At 39.3% G+C, this 26780-nt stretch overlaps 1 protein-coding gene across 3 annotated transcripts; it reads left to right on the plus strand.

Annotated features, from left to right (window-relative positions):
* The first annotated feature begins 552 nt into the window (after positions 1-552).
* LOC148018162 (O-fucosyltransferase 35-like) lies at positions 553-18710 on the plus strand. Of its 3 annotated transcripts, none has more exons than XM_087662251.1 (9): positions 553-1597; positions 2042-2188; positions 2349-2433; positions 2540-2610; positions 2705-2793; positions 2883-3015; positions 3112-3341; positions 3425-3901; positions 18179-18710. In XM_087662251.1, exons 1-9 carry the CDS (start codon positions 1151-1153, stop codon positions 18402-18404), a joined length of 1905 nt encoding a protein of 634 aa, XP_087518377.1. In that variant the 5' UTR covers positions 553-1150; the 3' UTR covers positions 18405-18710. The 3 variants fall into 3 exon arrangements, with proteins under 3 accessions (XP_087518377.1, XP_087518379.1, XP_087518378.1); XM_087662253.1 differs by having other exon boundaries at positions 2150-2188; XM_087662252.1 differs by having other exon boundaries at positions 554-1597; positions 2042-2149.
* Positions 18711-26780: the final 8070 nt, after the last annotated feature.

The raw sequence follows: 26780 nt of genomic DNA on the forward strand, positions 1-26780 counted from the left end.
GTTGAAGCATTGAGGGCAATGTTGACAAAAAAGATCTGTAGCAGCAACATAAAAACCTGGGATGTGAAAATTTTGAGGATTTTAAAAATCAAAGTTACATGTATTTGCCATGTTAAAAAATTTCATTCGACTTCCTTTCAAGAGGTCCAATGGTGAAAGAAGACTATCACCTCCTCTCTATTGCACGTTTGAAAATATTATATAAAATTTTATGTGTGAAAAGACTTTCAAAAGCAAGCGAGCAACAATTTTGACAACCTAAAAAGGTGAAAACTTTATGGCTCTCCAAGAGCATTTTACACATGTGGTTTGTGACCAATTCATTGTTATAGCCTCAATCTCAAAAATCTTCTAGGTGAACTATATAGAAGATTTGTGATTTGTTAGAAAAAAAAATGTGATTTGTTAGAAAAAAAAGAGAGCAAAAATTTCAACGAGAAGGGGGGGAATAAAAGAATATGTGGACCTGTGGGTGAATCGTGAGAGTGAAGGGAGAAGAACCAGGGCATTGACCGATAAGAATATAAAACATATGGAACTCCGACACACAGAGAGAGAGAGAGAGAGAGAGAGAAGCACGTCTCATCTTTCTCTGCGATGTCTTTCCCCTTCCTGTCACTCCACACCGGCATTACTATCTTCTCTCTCTCTCACACACGCGCGCGCCCGCGCGCGCGCGCACGCACCTACACAATCGAGACGCGCACGCCCCAGCATTTCATTGCCCTGCTACTGGGTATTGCTCCAAAGGGTCCTTTACCTTAGAGCCAGAGGACCGTAGACCAACCCCCTGTTCTTCCTTTTGCATCTGAGACCAGAAGATCAATAGTACACAGAGCTCTCTCTCTCTCTCTCTCTCTCTCTGGGTGTGTGTCTCTCTCTCATATACATTGGGGTCCTCCTCCCACACTGTAAAAGCTGGATTTGGGATCTCTCACAGGCAGCTCCTTTCGACTCACACACAACCAGCATTTGCTTCCCTATCATCATCATCATCATCATTATCATCATCATCAACAACAACAACTCCTCCAACGCCATCATCAGCCTGCCTCCTCCTCCTCCTCCTCCTCCTCATTGCCATCCTTGTCATCGTCATTGGCCTCATCATTGCCCTCTTCCTCCCACTCCTGCCGGCCCTGCCCACAACATGGGCAACCACTGGGCCACAGGCAGAAGCCGGGTGGTCTCTCTCATTGCAGAAGAAAGAGATTTGGCCCAAGTTGTGCACAGCCCGCGTATATCTGGCATGAAGAGTCCAATGAGCCGGCGATCGACCTCGTTCAAAAGGACTGCAGGACCTGACGCAGACCACCTGACATTGCTCTCCTGCCATGGTAGAGCAGACAGCTGTGATGGGTCGGATGAGCTTTTGGAGAAGTTCTCACGTAACAGATTAGAGCAGGCACATGGACTTGGACATGGGGAGTGCTTATTGAGGAATGCTGCAATGTTCTGGAGCAGATTTACTGCGAAAAGGGGTTGGAGGCAATGGGCACTAATACTTAGCACACTCCTCATCTTCACATTGATTCTTGGAAAATTCATAACCATAGGATGGATTGGTCAGCACTCCAGGCAAACTTCGGGGATCAAGGTATATGTCCTTTCAAATCTACGTTTGTCACCAGGTCTCTTGAAGCTCCTGCTGTACCATGCACGCACATTCTGAAGGGTTCCAATTCACAAAGCTGTAGTTCAGGGGCCTCGGCAGACTCTGCCATGATAAGAGTCATTCTGAAATAGCTGCAATGCACATAGAAGTATTCAGAAATCTCACATGTGCACTGGCCATGGTGGTGTCTACGCAGACACACTAGTGCAATGCTACTTTTCTGATGCTGCCTGCATTGTTTAACAATTCATAAGCCACTTAATGCTGGATCCACTAGATTTGGATGCTTGCATTTACCTTCAGAGAAGATTATTGGTGGGAGTTAAGAACTGCGGTTAGACCTCAGAAATGCATATGGTGTGCTAAAGTTATCGTCCTTTTTTGAGGGTTCAATATTTTTTGCTGAGGTGTTGCAATTCTGTGCAGGTGTTTCTCAATGAAGCATTCATAAATACTATGAGCCGGTCACGAGTGAATTACCTTGCTTTGGAAGATGTTTATGACCAACCGTCTTCTTTGTCCGGTGCATTGCAGGTATTTGTTGGAATGTCAGCTAAAGATGCAATTTCCAGGGTATGGTCTGAAGTTCATTTCATTGGTGTCATGGTTTCCAATCCTCTGTTTTACTTTGAACACAGGTGGATTGGATCAGTGTTGTTTTTTCTCTGATTAATTGTAATGGTTGCAGCACTGATGTTATTATACTTTCATGTTCTTGGTGAAACTGGTTCAGGTTTTGACATTGACTGATCAGCTCTGGTCCAGTCCAGGTAGCGAACGGTACATGCAATGCATTGAACCTCTAAAAAAACACAAGGGTAAAGCTGCCATAAAGCTTGTGCTTTTCCTTTCTGGGTTATATCTAAAGGCTACAGCTATAAGGCTAGAGATCCTTTTATTGATGAATTCGCATTCTGCTTACAGCACCAGGGAATGCAACACATGGCTACATTTTGGTCAACGCAAATGGTGGTTTGAATCAAATGCGGACAGGAGTAAGTGTCAGGCAGATTTTTACTCTTGGAATCGATCAATAAAATGCAAGGAGTTATTTATTGCTTCATTCTTTTTTCCACATTTGATGTGCAGATATGTGACATGGTTGCTGTGGCGAGAATAATGAAAGCGACTCTTGTGGTACCATTTTTGGATCACACGTCTTTCTGGGCTGATCCAAGGTTCGAAGTCTTACATAGTCTAAACTGTGTTTGGAAGTGGAATGATGCCCTTATTCCAGCAGCTGATCTGTGCACGTTTTTACTTGCAGTGAATTCAGAGATATCTTCGATGTCCAGCATTTTATTGATTCTTTGAAAGATTATGTACATATAGTGGAATCTTTACCTTCATCATTAAAAGATGTAGAACCTTTAAGGAAAGCACCTATCTCTTGGTCCCAGGTATACTCGTGTGATCACACCTGTATAAAATACATTTTAACTTGTTTAGATTGTTCAAATTGTCTCAATGTTCTGTATGCTTTTCGTTGGGGACAGGCTTCCTACTACACAGACGAGATTCTTCCACTTCTCAAAGAACATGAAGTCTTGTATTTTACACATGCAGATTCACGTTTAGCCAATAATGACTTGCCTGATTCTATCCAGCGCCTTCGTTGTCTGGTAAACTATCGAGCTTTAAGATTTGCAGAGCCTATTAGGGCAGTTGCAAAGATTCTTGTGGAAAGGATTCGAGGAGGTGGTCGTTATATTGCCCTTCACTTGAGGTAATACACATATTTCTTTAGATAGTTGGCATCATAGTCTGATTTTGAAATGTCCTCACTTCCGGCATGGCTCCTTGCTACAGGTATGAAAAAGACATGCTTGCTTTTACGGGTTGTACTCATGGTCTCACAGCAGAAGAAGCTGCAGAGCTTCGTGACATGCGCTACCAAGTGCAGCACTGGAAAGAGAAGGAAATTGATGGGGAGGAAAAGCGAATATCTGGAGGTTGTCCCTTGACACCTCATGAAACTGGTCTCTTTCTGAAAGCATTGGGTTATCCATCATCTACCAAGATCTATATTGTGGCTGGAAATCTCTTTGGTAATGGCAGTATGGAAGCATTGAAAAGACATTTTCCGAATGTATATTCACATTCAACTCTAGCTTCTGAGAAAGAATTGTCCAGTTTAAAAGGATTTCAAAATAGGCTAGCTGGTCTGGACCATATTCTGGCAGTAGAGAGTGATGTCTTTGTGTACACTTATGATGGAAATATGGCAAAGGCTGTACAGGGTCACCGCTATTTTGAAGGCTATCGAAAGACAATCAATCCTGACAGGTAATGCAGCTGGACCTATTGGTTTATACTACTGGATTTTGATTAGCATGTTTCTTACAATGTAGGACAGATTCCTGTCTGCAACTTATATGTACGGTATGCTGGAATGTATGTTGTGGACCTCACAGCTATTAGATTGTGATACTATAGATTGCCTGCTAGCTTGCTTCCAACCTAGGATTTTTCTCTTTGAAGACTTGAGGACATCTCAAGACCATTTGTTCAGGAGTAAACTTGGGTGGGATGCCATGTTTTTCTACTGCTACGGTTCTTGCAGCTCGTAGACATGTAGCAAATCAGGATAGTCTTGTGTCATGTGGGCCTATCTATAGCCTTAGGGCCTCATTGCCTTCAAGCTTTGGGGAACCTCTCTTTAGCTGATGAAAAGTAACTTACCTTGCTTCATTTGGTAAGGATTTGTGGTTTTGTATCTCACTATATTTTCACTCCTTTTCTAGTTGTTGCCTTGTCTATGTCTTGCATCACTTGACACTCTTTATCTTGACATATTGCCTAGCACCCATATTTTAGTTCTTGTGTTGTCCACTTCTTGCATGCTAGTAGCAGTAGCAGTAGATAGACCGCTCCTACAGACGTGCTGCAGCATACTTATCAATTGCATAGGACACATGCTTATAGCCACGTCCCTTGAGCTCCAAATTTACTTGTTTTTAATGTGTATAATGTCATAAACTAGAATCTGGGTTACCCGAGCCTTCTCACGCACACTTAATGCCTTGTCAAAGTGACCTGCATGGTTGAAAAGATCAACCATTCAGTTGTAGCATTTTGAAGTAATTGTGGTGTCCTGAAGTTGCAAGGAGCAATAGATAGTGTTCATAGTAGTAAAGTAAATTTGCTCCACTTAATATTTTCAGAGAAGACAACTAGTCATGATGACATCATCTGGCTCCACACATCCTCCTTTAGGGTCTCATTTTCTTGAATGAGCTGAAACCCTTTTCAGCTTACAAAGATGTGTATCCAGCCATGGATGTCAATGGGACTACATTTTCTATTAGAAGCCCATTAGAAGAACCCTTGTGCTTTGGCAAGCTCACCACGTTTGACATACATGTACATCAATGCATTTCCTAGCACTATCTCGTGGTTTTCCACTGACTCTATCTTGTAGACCTTGCATGTGTCTATCCAGCCTTCAATTGCTCCCACATTCTACATTTTGTAAAGAAAAATTCATCTATAGACAACAAACACAATCATACGTCAAAGCACAGATAGATAAAATAACTTAGTAGGGTTAGGATAACTCAGACAATGAACACTAAAGATAAATGAAGAATAATGAATATAGACAATGCTCAATGTAAAAAACACACTGTGCAAAGGCGAATACTTAACTTCGACCTTTGTATCTCTAGGAATGGGCCGAGAGTGTGAGATGGAGAGATTGCTGTACTCTGATGGATCTGGAAACGCAGCAGCCAGCCTCTGAAGATGTTTGGCAGCAGCAAACTCAGCCCTGAGGCGGCTGGATCAGTGCCGGATGGAGCAGAGCAGCAGCAAATCTGTAAATGCAGCCAGTGATGTGGCAGCCAGGTGACAATAATAAACTGCAAAATGCAGGCTGCAGCTAATGATGTGGTAGGCTGCACAGGAAGCACAGGTGCTGAAGATGATGTGGCAGGCTGATGACAGGCTGCAAACTGTAAGTGCAAACTGAGACTGGCCGTACAGCAGCAAGCACAGCCTGATTCGGAGAAGCATATGGCTGATCAGCAATTGCCAACAGTTAGGGACTGTTTGACAGTAGGTGTCAGCTGAAAACAGTAGTAGACAGCAGCTCGAACTGAGATATTCTCCATAGATGGGGTGTGGACCACAAAGACAGGCTTCAGCAATCTGCGAAATAGGAGTTGGCCTGAGTGGTGGGCAGCTTGTCTATTTATAGATGAGTGGATCTTCCAAAAGTAGGGTTTGACTTTTGGGACACAGACACTCTAGGAATGCACACCATTTAATGAACCTTTGGTAATAATTGAGTTTTGGGGCTGTAATAAAAAGCTAATTAGCTCAACATATTTCCGCATGCATCAGTCCAACAATGTCTTGTTAATAGAGCATTATCACTTAAAACAAGTTCAATCCAAGCTATTGTTCAATCCATATCTTTTGGTAGGAGCAAAAAAATCTGCTTTTAGATCTATATCTTTTGGCCAAAGCAAAATCAGAATACAATGCTCCATAATTTTGAGATAGAGGCCTTTATTTGAAAGGTAGTCTTTGAGATCATAGTCCCAAGCCCTTGTCAGAAGTGGAGCAGCAATGGAAGTGTAAACATATGCTGTAATAAATTGCTGAAACATAAGACAAAAGAGAAAGGGAAAGAAAGAACACTGAAGAACACAATATAGATGAGAACTCAAATGTATGCTTGGGAAATGGAATCCATATGTTAGACACGGGACTATCGCATACAATAGTGAGTCACTGGTTGCGTGGGCACTGGTATTGGCTCCTCTCTCCACGGGACCTCTAGGTGGTGAACTGATTGATTGAGGAGGAGGAGCCTAGAATATATAGGCATGAATAATGCCATAAAATATGTTAGGTCGGCCAGCATTAATACTAGTTGGCCAACAATAAATGCCCAATATGACCATAAAATGGCACAAATAAAAATGCTTAAGAATCCTAAATAATGTGCCCAGCCCACAATACATGCTCAAACTTACACATGAGGTGACACACTGTTAACACCCTCTCTCAGATCATGGGTGATTTGATACGTACAATGATACAATGATAAATGACTCATCATAGTCAATACAACAAAGAACCATCAAGTAAACCCATTGATACTTAGGCAGTGGGTGATCAAGCTACCTCCAAGGTGCCTCGGAGAGAACCTGATGTTGATGTCGATCGTACCAGCTCTTGAAGATAGAGAAGATCATAGCAACTCTCAATGGCTGTCAACAATGCCTTTGATGTAGCACATGTGACCATCTTGTCACCAATACTGCAGTGCATAAATGACCATGGATCCCCCTTCTTTGGCGAGACAGCCAAAGTGTTCCCACATGTGAGCTCTAGACGAAAGCCACCCACTCTTTGACAAATAATCAGCCCATCATGAACCTGGATGTCAATCCTAGCTCTAGGATTTGAACCTGCGAGACTTCGATCGATGTGTTAGGGATGTCCCTCTTTGGATCTTATGCATTTGTATAGAAATATAGACGAGTCACGGCTGCCCCATCTCACCACCCTCTCACTTCCTCTTTGATACGGGAGAGTTGTGAGGGATGACTTCACCACCACCACCACTAGAAAGCAGCTGAGGAAGGAGCCACCAAGCCCTTTCCACGATCCAAAGAAGAGGATCCCTTCCGCGCTTGGGACTTCACCTTGGCTAGAGGATTTTGAGTCGGAATCAGAGGCATATGATGACTTGTTAGAGGAGTTTGCATCCCGCTTCATCTTCTGCTCCTTTTTCTTTCTGGAAGCCGCTAACTCTTTGTAGTCCTTCCATAAATGACATTTTTTCCCACAGTGGTAACATTGGTCTTCGACTTCTTCTTCTTCAAACCCCTCTCTGAAGCTGCAAGAGCCTCACTAGAACCTGACAAAAGCCTCCCCTATAATTGAAATTGTATAAATCAAGCCTTCATCACAACATTCCATGTAAGATAATCAGATCCATGGAGTTGTCATCAGTGGATGTGCATGGAGGAGCCATCTGTAGAGGGTTTAGAAGAGAAGTAGAGAAAATAAGGTATTTGGAGAGGGAACACACTCATACCACAAGCACAAACTGTAAAAAGCAAGAGTTCACATGAACCCAAAATCTGACCAAAATAAGACAAAAACTGCTGCAAAAAAGCAAAAAATCTGTCAAAAACTGCTTGAAATAGCAAAAACGGCTTGAAAATGTAGTTGCCCAACCAGGAGGGGATGTAGAAACACCAAAATGCAGGCTGGAACTGACACACAAGCAATAGAGGGATTGACGCAGGTTGTACGAATGTTGATGTCAGCAAAAATGCAGGTAAAATAGGTCGCTTGGTTAGAGAAGCAGTCGCGTGATCAGCAATGGTCAAAACAGTCTTAAAATCAGCAAAGAAAAAATAGTAGGAGCATAGAACCTGAGCTTTGATACCATGTCAAAAGTGGAGCAGCAATGCAAGCGTAAACGTATGTTGTAATAAATTGCTGAAACACAAGACAAAAGAGAAAGGGAAAGAAAGAACACTGAAGAACACAATATAGATGAGAACTCAAATGTATGCTTGGGAAATGGAATCCATATATCAGACACGAGACTGTCGCATACAACAGTGAGTCACAAGCTGCGTGGGCACTCGCACCGGCTTCTCTCTCCACAGGATCTCCAGGTGGTGAACTAACTGACCGAGGAGGAGCCCAAAATACATAGGTATGAATAATGCCATAAAATATGTCAGGTCAGCCAGCATTAATGCTGGTTGGTTAGTAATAAATGTCCAATATGACCATAAAATGACACAAATAAAAATGTCTAAATATCCTAAATAATGTGCCCAGCCCACAATACATGCTCAGACTCACACATGAGCTGACATACTCTGCTAACAATCCCAATTGGAATTCTTCAATTTTTGATAAAAGTAGATTCGGTGCTCTAAGATTTTGAATAAACCTTGCCCTTCTCAATTGATCTTATGCTTGGAACATTTCTTGTGCTTTTGCATGGATGTCTCACTTGACACACAAGGCTACCGATGTAATGGTGCACTCATAACCGCACGATCTTCCTGCATGATCTTCCCATATCCTTAGTCTGTGCACTGTGCCAAGTATGTTTTTTACCTATGTTACTAAGCTTTCAACATGCATGATGCATGTAAAGCTACATAATTGAGGGTCTTGACTTCACATCCATTGGAAGGATTCATGAGCCTTGAAACTAGCCTTTCTTTTTCAAGAAAGGGTGGTGGGACCCTAAATAACTTTGATTACAACAAATGATAACTTGAAAATTCAACACATTACCATTTGGGACTAAATTGCCCTCAAGAAATTGAGATGAGTTGACACCAAATAAGCCCCAAAACTTTGGTGTCCCTTTTGGTATTTCTTTTCATATTATTCCAAGATCTTGTGTACAACCAAGGAAATAGCTAGATCTTGGGGAATATGGAAAGGCCTTGTCACAAACTCAAGGAATTCATCCTTGAGCCTCTAGTTTTTCTATTGACCAATGCCAATTTGTAGCGAAATATGGAACACTTTGTTGTAATTTGTAACCAATAACTCTTAAATCCAGTTTGCCCCTTGATTCCACAACTAGGGGAGCCCAAATTGAATCTTCTCCAATTGCATGTAAAACAACCTTGGTATAGACATCCACAATCCAGCTGAACACAAAGGCATGCATGACAATCATGCAAACCCTAAACCTTATTGGATATAGACTTGGGATCAACAATTTCCAATCAACAATACATTGGCTTCAAACCTGAGGCTCCAATCTTCAATTTCCAATGCTAGATTCAATATATATTTGACATAAATGATGGAAAATGAGCAAAAGAGAGAAATCTTTGATTTTCAGCCCTAAAATAGTGACCAACACCAATTTCCAGCCTAAAGTAGTGACTAGCATCAATAATTCTCAACTTGCCGCTTGTTTTTGAATGCTTAGGGAGCTAGATTGAGTCTTCAACAGTTGTATGCAGGTCAACTGAAACCAGCCTTCCTTCAGTGGATGGGTGGTAATTCTCTGATTACAACTTAATTACAATAGCAAGCATTTGTTGCAAAACTGAAAATACAAATTTACCTATTGATCTTTGGACAATGGACACTTGGTTGGCCCCAAAACTGGCACCCCTTTTGGTATTTCTTTAGCTTTATTGAAGTAGAAGTTGATTTACAATGGGATTCTCCCAATCCCCTCCATAATCCAAACTCCCCTTGCTGTCTAAAGTGACCAACAAGTCTTCAATCTAACTTGCCCCTTGATTCAGGTAATCAATTGATCTTCACCCACTTCGAGAAAAGTGGAAATGGTCCAAATTTTATGGCTGGTTGGTCCTCCACCTAATTTCAGCTAAAAATCATCTTCAACCCTAAAAGATTCAAGTCTCGGAGTCTTCAATGTCTGGCATGCTTCTCGAGGTAGTTGCTAAACCTTAATTTTTGTTGTAAATTAGGTTTATAGCAGAGTTTCATCCAAAATCTCCACCTCCAAGAGTTGGAGTGCTACAAAACTTGGAGCAAATTTGGGAAATGGCTAGAGAAAGAGAGAGAATGCTGTAGAGAGAGAATTCGAAGATTTGTCGTGAGAATTTAGTGAAATTGAGTTGCCAGCCCAGTTTTCCAACCCCAAATGGATTCAATAACAGCAAAGGGAGCATCAAAGGCTGTAACCTTTAGAAGAAAATGCATTAACCATGATCATTAGCTTCCCTTGGTCAGGAATATGCAATTGCCTTCACCAAAATGGCCTCCAATGGTTGAGAAATGACCCCCAAAAGCAAGTGACAACAGCCCAACCTCTCTTCTATCTCCATACACTCTTCGTGATATTCTTTGTGATAATCTTGCCGTCGCTGTTCAAATGATCGATGAGAATACTCCTCCCTTGAATCATCAAAGCCTTGAAATTGGTTATAGACATCTTCAATATCTTGCAAGACACCCACAAGGCCTGAAATCTGCAATAGATAGGATAAATTAGCTACAATCACCGTGTAGATGCTAGGCCTAGCCAAGACATGTTGTGGCCTGCCTAGAAGTAGAAACCTTGTTGCTTGGTGTGGAAGTGCTGTTGCCTACAGCCAGAAGGCGTCGTGTATGGTGTGATGCAAAGGATGCTAAGATGCAGATACATGCGTTTCAGCGTGGGGTGGTCAAATTTGCAACAATCTCCACTTTGTTCTCTTGTTAGGCGATGAATTTTAACTGAACAAGGAAAGAATGCTGAATATAAGAAGAGGACTGATCAGTCCTTGCATGTAACCCATAGTGTTAGTGAGGGCACTAGATCAGGCTGATGATGAAGGTAGCACTAGAGATGGAGGAGAATGCCGAAGTTGATGTGTGCAGGCGCCAAGTGGAAGACAAGAAGATGATGACCAGCCAATTGGGGGCTATAAATAGTCTAAATCCCTAAATGCTGTCCGACCTGCACTTGCGGGCCCAAAATATGGGCAGACTGCATTTAATGCAGTTTCAATATGCTGACTTGGCACTACAGGTCAGGAAAAATCCTGATAGGGACGTTCAATGTTGGGCAGGTGAAGGTAGACTAGAAAGTGTAGAAACTGCCCAAGAAATACACACAAAAACCCGACTAGAGGAGGAAATGCACAGAAAAGCAATGAAATGACTGCTCTAGAATGAGCTACCTCCTCCGTCATAACAGATGATAGTCATGTCAGAACTCCTTAAGTCCTTGTCTAACTCAGACTGAGAGGCTCATAGGCAGGAGATGACAAAGCATGACAATCGTGACAGCTAACAAGACAATCAAGCTGAAAGTGTGGGATAACAGAGTGGCTTCCTCAACTAACTTTAAGGCTGGAAAAAGCACTCTGCCATATTCACAATTACATATCTCAAAACAAACTCAAGAAAGGATACATTTCATTCAGCCATCAAACAAGGATGGTAACAAAGAGAGCATACTTGATGGATTAGGGGCTCTACCACTGTATCTCGCTTTTAGTCTGATTGTTCCCTCTTTAAAGTTTTGAAGATCCTCAAATCACATCTTTTTGTTGTTTTCTGCAAACTTAATTCGTTGTGCTTTCTTTTGAACAATCCTTCAACTTTACTAAACACTCTCGGTAAACATGATTCCATGCTTATTTCACAAACTTCTCTTCCCCCTCCCCCTCCTTTTTGAATTAATCCAGTGCAATAGGAAAAAGAAAGAAAATCTAAACTTACAAGTTTTTCACCAGCTTGCTGTTTTTCTGCTGTAATCACGGGCAAAGCATGTGAATTTCCTACGTTAAGTACTGTGACAACAGTAAATTCCCTGTCATGATCTTAGTGACAGCACATATTCCTCTTATTGAGCTAGTCACGTGTCAAAGGTTGATGATCCAAAGCTGTTTATAACATTAAATGCTGTTGTAACTGTTAGGACAGGTGGCTAGGATAGTAGATTTGGCTTTTGTTGCAGTCATGTTACTGTCCTGATGATACACATAGCTAGATCTGCTGCATATTATGGATCTAATCATTAATGCAGAGACACTCCTGTTAAAACAATTGTGGCCTAGCTTCTTACAATGTTGGGTGTTTCCCGGCTGTAATTGAATATTTGAAGCAGCCATGGTAGTTCCTTGATGCCCACGAGGCAGCTTGAAGACCATGTGAGCAGTTAATCTAGTTGTGGGCTGATTTGCATCAGTCGTTTGGCTCTTCCAAAAAGACTGAATTATTATTTATTCTTGATTGCCTTTTTTAAAAAAAACACAAGAAAAGGAATCTAGTACTACGTACTCAACTTAGGAAACAAGCTCCCTTTGCCTATTCTTTTAAACTAGCCTTTTTCAATGCACGGGAAGTCAATTACCCTTTGTAAACTCTAATGCACTATAGTGATGGTCAATTGCTATATTGACATTCCTTTGTTTTGACCAAGTCCTTTGGAGAGCTAACCTTGCTTTCCAAACTTGACTTACGAAATGCAAATCTCTTTTGAAAGCTTGCATTGATATTCAATGACATTCTCACAAAACAATGCAATCATGTGATCCACTTTTATCTTCTTCCTCATTGGAATGAAATGAGCTTACTTTCTAAACTTGCATATACAATCCATATACTATCATTCCTCGTCAGTGTGCGAGGAAGCTCCAAGATAAAATCCATGGTGTTTTAAAAAGTATAGGGTACAATAAACCCCATACGTGTCGACATACAATTAAATCCCTTATTAAAACATTCATCTCGTTTGATGTTGGCCAAAGAAAGTATCTAATACTTTCTTTCTAGCATCAATACATCAATAGCCCTACAATGCTAAGGCGCAATTGCTTTGTGACACCAAAGATGACCATGCATCATGAGGAATCCATAATTGAGTATAGTGTACACGTTGTTGACCATCAAATGACTGATCGCAAACTCTTTTGTCAAATGTCATCACATGTATCCTATATCTAAACTATACCGATTTTGCTTCCACGCTTATCCCAAACCATGTATTGCATCTTGGGATATCCGAATGGGTGCTAGTAGCATTGGTCAGAATGTTCATCAAATGACCTAGTGCAAATCTAGGAGCACTTTAGGGTTAAGGTAACAGAGTCCTATTTCTAGGATTCCGTGCCCTAAATGTTCATATCATTGTGTGATCACCATGCTTGAACTCTTGATCCATAGGTTGACTTGTTTGTGTACTTGGATTGTGTGGTTGATGGTATGAGAATTCTAGCTCTTGGGACATGGTCAATCGTCATGACCTAGCTTGCTACTACCTCCTAGGCTTGGGATGAGGGGCTCTATGGTTGGGAGGTGAGTTTGATGTCCATTCTCTGTATGTTCCTTGCTGTGGCCATGGCCTATGTTGTGTATCATGTGCAGGTTGGATCCTAGGCGAATTTTTCACCATGGTACCCCATTTAGTCTTTGTTTACCAAATTAGCATACAAAAACTGATGCTGAATTGTGAAAGGTTTTGGAAGCACAATTCCCTCTATGAACCCTAATTTTATAGCAACAAGACAATCTTGAAAACTCTAATTTATAGCAGTAAATCACTCATCATTTTGGCCTCGATACTCTATACACCCTCTTCCAAATCAGTCTTTTTATCTTCATGCATTTGTGATCTATTCCACACATAACCAACATACTTCTCTCGTGACAAATTGATTTGTATTCCCCCTAATCTGTCCTACTTTGTCCTTGTGCTTTTGCTAATAGTTTCACACAAATAAAAACCCTTCATACAATAAAACTGATTGGATTACCTTCTAATCAGTTCCTTTCTGTCCCTTAATGCATTTACATTAGTTACTCTCACCAACCATGGCATTTCACACGACAAAAACTGATTGGAAACCTTGTTCATGCTCTCCAAAATTGGAAATGGTGCTCCATATGATACCAAACCAACATATACAAAAGCCATTACAGAGTCTATGGGACCAGCCCTAGTACCTTGCATACCAAAATTGTGTTGTAGGAAATAAATGCCAGAAAACATTTGAAATCAGCCTTGGGAAACCGATGGCAGTAAACCATATTTCAGCCAAACACTTGATTCAGCATAACAATAAAATCAGCAAGAAAAATCCACCACAAAACTAGTTTGTGCTCTTACACCACACATGACACTTGGCCCCGAAGCTTGGTGTTCCTTTTAGTATGTCTTTACATTATTGATCTATGCTCCAAATTAGTCACAAATGGTTGTATTTCTAGTGATTTCTTGCAGCACAATTGATCCATAGGTGCACAATAGCCTTGTCCATGGTTGCATTCCTTCGTGGACGGATCCATATAGTACGATCCATCTAATCTGGACAGATGTATACGATCACTCCAATTTTTGTACCCCCTTTTTTTTGATAAGTTGGGAACCTACCTTGGCCTTGTCACCTTGAACATTGGCCTCCAACCAGCTGTAGAGTATTCAAAAATGTGTATGAAGACTTTAGTCTATGAAATCTTAAAAATGTCAACCAACATTTGAGTCTAGCTTCATAGAACATTTACCTTGATAATTGTTCTACATAGTTCCCATGCAATCCCACATTGTTTCTCTGACTAACATAGGGATTTCTCGTGATGAAACTGTGAAAACATTACTTTCTTCGCAAAAAAGTTATCAGTGAAAGTGCATAAGGTAAGATTAATGAAATGTAGATAAGAAAACAACAGCAATACTCGCTGATAATGGAGCCATGGAGCTACCCAATTGATTTTCCAACCAGAAAGAAGAATAAGGCTACTACTTCAACCTCCACATGTGTTGCACTTGCATTTTTCATAGCTAAGAGAGAGTGAATTGCAGCAAATTGATCCCAATCACCAAGAATGTGGTTGTGGGAAGCCAATAAATGAGAAGAGGGAGTTTCATAATGCACCTTGTTCCTTGTGGCCTACCCTTGTACCTTGTAATTTGTACACTTGTCCCCTGTATGCCTAGTATAAGTCCTTCATTGTCAATGCAATAGTCACCATACCAAGAGCTAGGGGTACCATATTTAAAGTTCATTCTAATTAAAAATCTTTGTGAAGTTTATATAAACCATTAAAATCTAGCAACTTAGTTCCCTTGCATTCCAAGATTTACAATTTACTCAAGGCGTTACAAGCTATAACTTGAATCATTGAAGGTTGAAGCCCCACCAAGTAATGTTAAATTTCTAAAGGTTGCATAATAGTTGGTTGTTCATAAGAAACATGCAACATATTATTCCTCGGTGTACAAAAATACTACTGAACTGGAGGTAACCTTGCTTGAAATTTGGCAGCTTAGCCCGCTTGCATTCCAAGATCTACTCAAGGCATTACTAGCCTTAACTTGAAATATTGAAGTTTGAATTCCTATCAAGTAGTGTGAAAGTGGTAAGGGTTGTGGAATAGTTGGCAGTCCATAAGTAACATGCAACATATTATTCCTTGGTGTACAAACATGCTACTGAATTGGAGGTCCATGTGCATTTGGGCATTATTGGTGTGTGCGCATGTAATGCCTTTCATTGAGAAGATTGCCCATGAGCCTTACTAAGTTGTGTAGAATGTAAAACCACCTTGTTTCTATCTAGCATCGGGAATTGGTCGCATGAATTCACCAAAGTTAGGTTGCTGAATCAATTGTTACAATATCATAACAACACTTGCCAACTGTGCCCTAAACATTGCAGCATCATCCTAGACATACAGCACTTGCCTCGGTACATGAGAATGAGCTGCATGGTCATTATTCTCATCGATTGCATGTTGTCTCATAGCATGCCCTGCACTTGGTGACTTAAAAGCATGCAGTGAGTGCTTATCAGGAGGGGATTGCTGCTCCCTTGTATTACCCCCATTGAGTGTCACTATTTATTCTTTTCCCCTTCTTGTACACTGCTTTTTGCACTCAAAAACCTTGCTACAATATAATTGCAGCAAATGCATGTACTTGCTCCTTGAGATGGCCACAAGCTCGCGACCTTCTAAAAGAAGGTGATGTGCAAGAATTTAGAATCCCCATCTCTTGGTTACTTGTCTATGCTTGAAGTGCTCAATGTTTTGAGGCCTCCGAATGAAGGGAAGCTATGATGGGCATTGGCCATTGTCAAGGTTTGTGCTTTAGATATTGGAAGGGGTCTAGCCTTGTATACTAGATGGTTATGAGATGCCTATGTGGGATATACAACAAGGGCACTTTGCCAACAGTATGTGAAAACTCTTGTGCCAACAGTAAGAGGATTAACATATGCCATATAGGTGGGCACTAGTTGGCTGCTGGTCGGATTGTGTGGGCTGTAAGTCAAGTCAGATAGCCCACGTGTGTCTATGATTGGCCAACCTCCGGCACTACGCTCTTAACATATCTCAAATATTGAGCATTCACATTGTTGATAGTCCATCCAACATCTGGATGATTATGATAGCTTGTAGGAGTGCATTGCTGGACAGCCACAATGACCAGCCATCAGTTGTATCGGTTTGGCATAGTAGAAATTAATATCTTTCCTATTCTCTCTTGTACTTGTGTTCATTGCTATCTTCCATTGTGCCATGTTTTCTTCCAATGACTATTGAGTAATTAAGGGGACTTGGCTAGTGCAAGTAATATCATCCTTTGCTAAAATAAGTTGACATTATGCAAATGATTGGAAAACTCACTAGATATTTTTCGCAGCATTGTGGAGAGTTGTTCTCCCCTCTAGTTTCTTTGTTAATGACTTGTGAGAATTATCCTGTAAGATGTCAAGTAGGCATGGTGCATGGTGGAGCTCACAGTCAGGGCTCAAGTTGCTACCAGATAGCAATGCTGCTTACTCTATCGGAATACTACTTTCAAAACATAGTGAAAAGACCTCAGGAATGGTGAAAACTGATTGTCAAAAGTATGCAACTGAAGTCCAGTCTCTAATGTGGTAATGAAAGGAACAAACTTTGATGAAAAAGGGGCTCATATAACTGATCTATCTTCAAATACAAGATTGAGATGCTTTCTGACCAAAATGTTGGCACCATAAGTTTGCCGCTATAGTGGGAGAGCTTCCTGTTACTATGCTTTGATAAATTCTTCATTGGGCTGCTTCTAAGACTCTCATGCAGCTTCTGCTTGTTGCTGATGAGCGAGTATAAAAATGTGAAGCACAGGTGCAATAGTTGGTGCTTCATCTTGCGACTGTTGTACCTGCAGTTGGGCTCCATCTGCACAGCTACTACAAGCTGAACTGGAGGAGGCTCCGGCATTGGCTGAACTGTACATCCATGCTAACATGCTGCTGATCAGTCCCTTCCTGTACATTTACCATCTCATCTATTCCATGAAAACCATTTTAGCCTTCAAGTGGATAATGGATCCACATCCAGAACAAATAAGGCCTGCACAGAATAGAAACCAGTTTTGAACATCCACATTAGCTTTGCCTCTCTTTTCCATCCTTCTTCATTCTTTTTGATTTGACTTATTTGAAGGAACTGCAGAGATGTAAGAGGAGATTTCTTTCAGATGAAACTCTGGAAATAGAATACAAGTCCTCTGGTTCAGTTCAGAATCCTTGGAACATGAACCTGCATGTCCCAAAAGAACGCACACATGTACTTTTGTGAAGCCCACTGTATCCATATCCTCCATATGCAGGCAGTCATAAAGGGACTGCTGTAATGATTTACAAAATTGATGGGAAGGCATTAATTCAATATTCAAGATCTCCAAACTCATGACCATTTCTAATTTTTTGAAATGTACAAAATGTGCAGACGCTTATGCACTCGAAACACATTTTTGTAGTTGCTTAGTTAGGAGTTAAGAATCACGTATTGCACATTTGCCCGTGTCTGCACAAAGGTCTATGAATAGTTGGGTGTCCGAACTGCTAGTAGAGGAACCACACACATTCTAGTTCCCTCCCTCCTGTTGCAGGGTATTTGCTTGTCCTTCCGTTCAGAATAATGTTGAACTAAGATTAAGCTATAATTCTAGGAGCATCTTGTGAAAACTAATGTGAAAATTCATCAAGAAAATATTGGAAAATTCGTTTTCATTTCTGCAAGCAGACACAGTGTTCGGTCTGCAAGTTCTCTGTAAGCCTATTTTTGTTAGGTGAGCACTGATTTTTATCTCTCACTGTTTGAGTGCAGACAAAATCTGGTGCGCCTTGTGGACGAGTATGAAGCAAGAAACATCACTTGGGATGAGTTCCAGCTGGAGGTAAAGAGGCGGCATTTGAACAGGACAGGAGTGCCACATCTGCGGGAACCAGGGGAATTTCCCAAGCTGGAGGAGAACTTCTATGCAAATCCGTACCCGGGTTGCATCTGCGAGAAGAAGCAAGTGAGCAGGAGGCTTCTGAAGGGAGATGTCTAAGTTCTTGTGGATGAATCTCCGAACACGAGGGAACTGTACCTGTAATCCTGAGCCCCCAGACGGCCCCCAAATTTTTCTTAACTTTTGCAGAAGTTTTCACTTAATGTTGCAAGTGGAAAGCTTTATATCTGCAATTCAGCAGAGGCCCAGAAAGCCGCCCCCCCCCCCATTTGTTGCAGGAATCCCGAGCTAAATTCTGCAGAAAGGTCTGCGGATTGTAGCCCGGAATTCCTAAATTGTCACAACCCATCCACTATTCTTTGATTAACATCCAAAGTAAATAAATTACAAAGCCGAATACCTGTACAGGCCCAGGCTGTCTTTTTGATGAGGGGAGGGCTGTGGACGTCAAGCTAAGTCCTTGCAATGCAGAATTTGAAGGTGTTGTCACGGCCACTGCAGGCTTTTGCTGTCCAATGTCTCTCTCTCTCTCTCTCTCTCTCTGTGTGTGTCTCTGTTCGTCTGTTTCAAGGAACCCTGGAATCTGTTGTCCTTGTTGTACTCGTCGTTCTATGCATTCCCATACTAAGTATGGTCTGCCCAAGTCCTTACTGGTGAATCGTGATGAATCAAGTTACCTATTTGGGAAATTTGTACGGTTACGACTGGGGTATGGAAACAAAAGGGAACACATCATCATCACCAAGAAGAAAGAAAGGTTCAGTTGGTTATTTGGAAAATCTTTACACATTTTTTCCAAGCATTTGGAGCAACACATGATTATCACAAAGGAAGAAAGGTATTTGGGAAATCTGTACATTTTACTTATTTGAGAGAGACACATATATATATATATATATATATATCTCCTAAGCATTTGAAGCAACACATCCAATTTCCATTCCACAGCCCATGCTTTAAGGGTGCAGAATCGCCACGCGTACATTTCCCATTGGTCATGCCCCTTTCCTCTACTTTATTATTTGCGGTTAGAAAGGTGCCCAAGCTGACTGTGTAGGTGCTTCCACTACTCCTTAAGGATGCCATTAAGTCTTTCTTCAATCCACCCAACCTCCCAATTCTACCACCTTTGTCTATTGCAGTACCCCTGTCCGCACCAAATTGTTGATTCTAGCAATGGGAAGCATCACCTTTGTATGCTTCTTTCCCAATTTCAGTGCAAGATTTTCCTTACATGTTCCTAAGGCATCTTGTGGGACAGAGGCAAGGATCCTCCTTGCAGTAATGTTCCATGTGAGCTTTAGAGGCCTTTGTTCAGTTGCATCCGTGTGTCCGTGCACCACTAAGGATAACATTGCCTTTTGGATTGATCCACTAATGAAGCTCTCAAATTTCTCTCTTGATGAGAGATGCCACCGTTATCCCAAGTAGCTCGGCCAATGGTGGTTTGAACTTCGATACTAGAACCATGTTATTATCTTCACATGACTAATACTTTCCTTCATCTTTGCCATAGTCTTTGAGAAGTGCTTTGAGCTTTGACTTTTATTATTGCTTACAAGGTCAATATATCATTTTGGTTTAGGCCGTAGGATGTCACATGCCTTCATACTCTTTTTATACTCAACCTCCTCCTCCATTAGGATTGTCTAAGGAGTTTGTTGTTTTTTAACAATGTTCCTTCATTAGGATTGCCTAGGAAGTTTGCCTAGGTAGTAATATTGCCAGGGCTTGTCCAAAGTTAATGGTAAGTGTAACCCTAAAATTAATGGTTCTTGAGTTTTGAAATCGCTTGATTATTAAGAAACATGCGATTAGATGTTTTTAAAGCATGACCACAAGACTCCACTTAGATTAAAGACTAAAGAAGTTAGTTAAATAAGCAATGTAATTGTAAGGGCTTGCCAAAAGTAAAGATGACTTGCCAATGGGGTCATGACATTGTTGTTTGGGTGTGGGTTGTAGTAGTAGGGTGCATGAGTTGAAAACCTTGCACACCATATCCCTCGTGGTATAATATATCTGTAAGTGACCAATGGTAAGTGTGACTCTTAACTTAGACTTGTGTTTTTAGAATTATTGTTATATATATATATATATAAAGAGAGAGAGAGAGAGAGAGAGAGAGAGAGAGAGAGAGAGAGAGAGAGAGATGACTTGTCAATGATCTTAAATAAATGCCACTTATTGGTTAAAACAATGGATAAAGTGTAAAGAATAAGGTTGGTTACACACTAAATGGAGGCCGCCCACTTTGTGAGTGTTAACCAATCAAAGTACTTATTTAGGAATTGGGTATTTGCACTTCTTTACACACTTGAGGATATTACCTATTGTTTACATGTTAAATAGGTGAACTCCTTGTCCACTTTTGGGACGACAAGTCTCTAGTTTGTAAAGTGATGGACAAGGGTACACTTTTTGGATTTGTTACCAATCAAATAAATAAGAAACATGCTAGTTTTTACTCCTTTTCAAAATGTGCCCTTTTGGTATGTAAAGACAATGCCCATGTCCATGCCCATTTTCTAAAATTGCATGTATGCACTTTGGGTAAGGGTTATGCATTTATCATTTGGTGTGTAATTGGCTTAAGAAGAGGAAGAGATGAAGAGCAAGAGTCAGAGAGGTAGATGAAATAAAAAAGACAATTTTATTTTGCCAAAGCTAAATTATTCCATTTGGATAAGGATTGGTGATACTTTTGCTTAATGTTTTGTAGAGTCATGGCTTGGTAATTAAGATGTGGGTGTGTCTAAACCCTTTCATGATCAAGATCTTTCAAATTTCTAACTTAATTATAAATAAATCATTATTTTAAGATTTAAAATTTTAAACTTGGCCTTGCACAATTAGCTAAGGACGTGTGCTTTTTTTAGTGACCTATTCATTATTGTACATGAAGATAAAGGTGATGGGCTTGAGATGTCTTGTTTTAATCTCTAAATAATTGGAGAAAATGTACTTTTATGTGCAATGTCCAAAGAAAAAGGTTGGTTCATGTGCACTGGCATAAAAGATTTTGTACAAATATTTAAGTCTTCAAGCACAAAGTTAGATATAATGAAATGCATATACATATAGGTACTTATTTATTATATGAAATTAATTTTACAAGTTATGGTTTTTCGTGAGGTTGATCAAATGTATCAAAAGTTGCAATGATGATGTTTCTTGCTTCATTTTGTTGGAGACATGTTGCATACCAACAATTTTTAATACTAGTGAAAGAAAATGTGGGAAAGTTTATTGTATGAATGTGTATTGCATAAAGCTTAATAAGTGTTATACAATGGTATAGGTGGCACAATTCTCTCTCAAATTAGTTAAGATGGGGTTGCATCCTCCTAGATAGTATGCTATTACTTATTTATACACATAATCCAAGTAATAGCTCATAGACCTACGTCTTTTCTCTTGTTGTTTATTTCTCTTGCTTGGAATCGACAAGTACTTATGATGTTAACAAGTACTTACGATGTTATTGTTTGTTGCCTAATGTAGCGTTATTGCAAACCAACAAGCACAAATAGTTAAATTACTTTACAAATTAGTAAAAATAGAGTAGCTTTTAATGAATAAGTAGTGTGCAAAATTGCATGGTTGCTATCTAGTGTGTATAGTGGAGAGTAAGATGGGGACCTTGCCCTCCCCTCATCACCAAAGTGCACATTGTTCTAATAGATGCACATTGAATCTAAGTACTGAAACAAAAATAAGTTGTGTGCCAATAGTTGTTATTTTACGCTTATGTTCAACTCCTTATCTCATCTTCTCCTCTTCCTTGGAATTGTTTCTTTGCCAACTTAGTCACCTCCCAACATCATCTATTAGTATTTCTCCCGTATCGGCCTCACAACTTCATGTGTTATCACCTATCGAGTGCACTAGTTCAACTCTCATGTAATTCTAGTATTAGACAATTGTTGATTTTAATGAGCCATGACTCTCAATGATGCACCTATCCCAATAGCATGGAGTCTAAGGTAGTTGTGAGTTCAGGTGATAATGATGGATCGGTTGGTGCTATGAGAGAACATATTGAAGAGCATCAAAATTTAGGCATAAAAGAATGTGGACCTTGTTTGTGGCCACCACAGGCAAGTATCAATTGTTGTGAGATTCTTTCATTATTGTGTCACCATCTTAGCAATCTAATTAACCTATCATGTTTGTCATATTGTCAAAGACCATCCCAACTTGTGTCAGATTAATACTCAATGGATGAGAATAGTTAGGTTTATTGAGGCAAAAAGAGTACAATTATATTATATGGTTTTTGGTCATTGTTTGACTTCTAACTCAAATATTGACATGGTTTAAGGATGCCCTATTACTTGTAGTTATGGCAGGTTGTTTTATCTTTTAGTCCTATGGCAGCAAATATTAAGAAATGGTGGTGTTTTGAAATACCATTAAAGGAAGCATTTCTTAATCTAGTCAATTTTAATGGGTTGATGTTGAAGTTCATATTGGTTTGTATGCAGATTTCTCAATCATAATTTCATATGTGTGAAAATAGAAATATATAAAATATCTATTACAATTGGAGTTGCAATCATACCAGTCCTAATAAAGCAATTACTACATGGTTAGATTTTGAGCTAATTTGATTAATGCTTAAAAAAAGAATAAGATGCAAGTTTTTGCAACATGTAGTCTTTGATATCTTTACTCTTTTATAGTGTCCCTCTACATTAGTGTCCGTATCCAAAAAATTCTAGTAATAATTTCTTATACCTTGAAATATAGTTTGTTCTCCATTGGTACTTATTCCCACAATCACTACAAACCTCTACATTAATCATACACTTCTTTTTGCACATGGTTCTAAGTAGTGTATGGAATCTTTTTGTACTTTGGTAATATCATGTCTACCTCCACATTTAATTGAGCAATGACAAACCAAATGGATATATGAGAATGTCCTCTAGCTGCACTAGGATGAAGTCTCCTTGGTGCACAAGTATACACATGATGAACAATTTTTTCTAGTTTGGTGATATCATGTCAAACTCCACATTTAACCAAGCAACAACAAGCCACATGGATATATAATAATGCTCTCTCAATACAATAGGAGGAAGTCTCCCTAATGCATAACTATACATGGGCCAAATTTTTCCTTTGTTTTCAAGAAATACAACCCACAATAATCATCATTCCATTCCTCGAACCCTAACTAGTTCTCCTCTAGCTCACCATTTGCATCAAAACTTTTGGTACCACATTCATTGGCTTTTCAATCTCTCTAGTTAAATTGTTGAAACAGTCTATGATAATGCTATGTTATAGTGGAGAATCCTTATAATTGTTTTTCTTTTAAGCAATTTTTTTCTTTATAGGCTAAAAATAAGGGTTCTCAAGCAAATTTGGCTACAAATAGTTTCATTTTGAGCATGGAATTCATAATGGTCACATGAGGTTCAAAATTTGAGCAAAATTTTTGGGTTTTTGTAGCCTAGAACTACTCTTTTATAATAGAAAATTATGCTTGTCTATGGAGAATCATCGAAAAATACGTTAGTGCATGCAATAAGTTACCTCTCAAGTTGAAGACTTTGCCACCAAATTATGATACGTTTTTTAAGGGAGGTGCTTGAAAAGAAAAACATTGAGATTTCTTACCCTTTCTTGTCTTCTCCCCAAATCTCAAATGAGCCTTTATTCCAAATACAACTAGCTAATGGTCTTTTCAAGGTTTTCCACTAGTAATGAATTTAGGGATCCACATGGGAGTGATGAATGACTAGGGCTATCTTTTTCCATAGTTTTATATCCCATCCCTATGCATCCAACAAAGTTTTTTGTGTTGTACTTTGTATTACATGATTGGAGTTAAGACATGTTTAATAATTATGGCACTTATTCAAGCGTTGTTTTTGAAGATACCTTTGCAAAGCATCCCAAAGTTTATATATATAATGTATGCTTTATAGTAGTATAACATATACTCATTGAATAAATTATAGTAGAATAACATATACTCATTGAGTAACCCACCTCAAATTTGATCAACAAGTCTAACATCAATGTGCTTGATAATCTTCATGATAGTATACATATTGACAATGTATATTCTAATAATTGAGGGAATGCATAACATTTTTGATAATTCATGTTCTCAGCTTGAGCCAAAGGAGAAAGGGACATGAATACCCTTTCAAAGAGTGAACTAGGGAGAGAGGAGTTAAAATCCTTGTAGTGGCTCAACTCTAAAATTATGCACCTTAGGAGTTAGAGGTCTCATAGGGGCTAAATTTTAAAATTAACTTGGATAAGGAGAGAAGTGGTATTTTCAGCCATGAAATCACTCTCAAAATTAAGTTTAGTAATAGAAAATGAAAGACTTAATTTTGAAATTTAACTTGTGAGGAGGGAGGAGTAGGAAGCCCAATTTTGAAATTGAGCATAAATGTTCTTAGAGGCTTAACAAATTTGAAATTGAACTTGAGGAAGGAGTAGAATATCCAACTTTAAAGTTGAATGTAAGGTTGAGTGAGACTCAATTTTGAAATTGAGCTTGAGAGAGTGGCAAGATGTGTCTCAGAATACAATTTTAAAGTTGAGCCTAGGAAGAAAGCTTTTGGAGGCTCAATTTTTGAAATTGAGCATAAAAAGAGAAAATAGGGCTTTCACAAGCTCAATTTTGATATTGAGCCTAACTAAGAGATGAGCTAGTGTAGAGCCTTAGTTTTGAAAGTGGGCTAGAGGAGAGAGAATTTTGCCTTTGAGAGACTTAATTTAAAAATTGAGCTTGTTCTAGACCATAATATGTAACGACCTTCAAATCTAAGCCATATCTTCTTGGATCCTTATCTTTGTTGCCCACATATAAGCTCCAAAAAGTGCATCATCACACATGGAGCATGCTATTTATTACACATAAAAGTATGCTATTTGCTTTATTTTTATGAGTAAAGGGAAACAATTTTTCCATCATATAATTGCTTCTATTTGCTCATAGAAATGCAAAGCAAGCAAGGTGTAGCTTTGTGAGATTTATGATGCCAATTGTGGAAAGTGAGATTAGTGAGCTTCGCGAACAACAATAGCTAGGCCAACTAGTATATGGCGTAAAGTTACATATGCTTTCCTTGTCCAAACATGTGACTAGGATGATGATAGCAATAGATATTGTAAAAACTCATTTTGAATTAAAAATTCTTGAATTTTTTTTTTGATTTAAAGATTTCTCGGAAACGTGTTTTGATTTAAAGATTTCTTGGTAGCCCCATATTTAGTACTTTCGTATAGGCATCAAAAGTTTTAGAAGCATGTAAAAACTTATACATTTAAGTAAAGTACAAAAGCCATACCTTAGTAATTCTCTTGAAGTTAAGGTGGATCTTACTTATTATTGGTCCAATTCCACTTATCATTGCAAAGACTATGTTGTAATATGGATCAATCCTACTTAGCATTACAACAACTATGTTCATGTCCTTATCAAAAGTTTTTTCAATTATGGAAACCCAATTTCCCAAAGTTCTGAAAAGTATATCCAATCCAGTAATTTGTACACTTTTTCAATGCCACTACCAGAAGCATCCTACTAATGCCTCAATAATTTTGAGAAAAATATTAGTCTACTTAAGTATGCCAGAGTCATCAGGCTATCCATTCTTTCCAAATTTCTATTCTTTGGTATTCTTGACACTCTATTTAACCAACATTGCTACTTATGACACTTCCATAAGTATTGTATTGCGTCCTAATAAATAACAATGATATAAAGTTTCTGTCTTTGATAATTAACATGTACAAATAATGATATCAATTCAATATATTCTAGAGACTACTTTATTTAATCTTCTTTATGCAATTGACATATAAATATACAGTCTAATGTTATGTATTCTTGATACACTAGTCTCTTCAATACACTTTTTAAAGTGTTGGCTTCATCATGCACAAACATTGCATAGCTGAGAGAGAGAGAGAGAGAGAGAGAGAGAGAGAGAGAGAGAGAGAGAGAGAGAGAGAGAGAGAGAGAGAGAGAGAGAGAGAGAGAGAGAGAGAGAGAGAGAGAGAGAGAGAGAGAGAGAGAGAGAGAGAGAGAGAGAGAGAGAGTGCACAGATCGGACGTTGTATGCTCACGTAGTGAATGCCGGAAGGTCCCCAAGAACAATGAACTCTACTTTTTGCACAAGTTACAAGGTAAAAAGCATGAACGACAAGAGTAAGAGACCAATTGGGTGCAGTCTCCCCCCATGCCTTGTGTGAGCGCTCCACAAAGCATGTATTTTATGTATATTTCATCTTCATGCTCAAATAATAGCCCAAATTACAAAATAGCAAGCTTTTAGCTTTTGAGTTTGCTTTTACACAAAAATAGGAATAAAGCTAATGGACGGTGCCTAAAGAGTCTGGCACGCCCAATACAATGTCCAAATAGAAATAACATAACCGTGCGCCCATGCGCATACAAAATAATAATAAATAATCGATGCCTCAATAAATAGGTATGACAAA

The sequence above is a fragment of the Lygodium microphyllum genome, chromosome 21 (assembly GCF_053477565.2).
Source record: "Lygodium microphyllum isolate KBCC chromosome 21, Lygodium_microphyllum_v1.1.10, whole genome shotgun sequence".
In the NCBI taxonomy this organism is placed as follows: domain Eukaryota; kingdom Viridiplantae; phylum Streptophyta; class Polypodiopsida; order Schizaeales; family Lygodiaceae; genus Lygodium; species Lygodium microphyllum.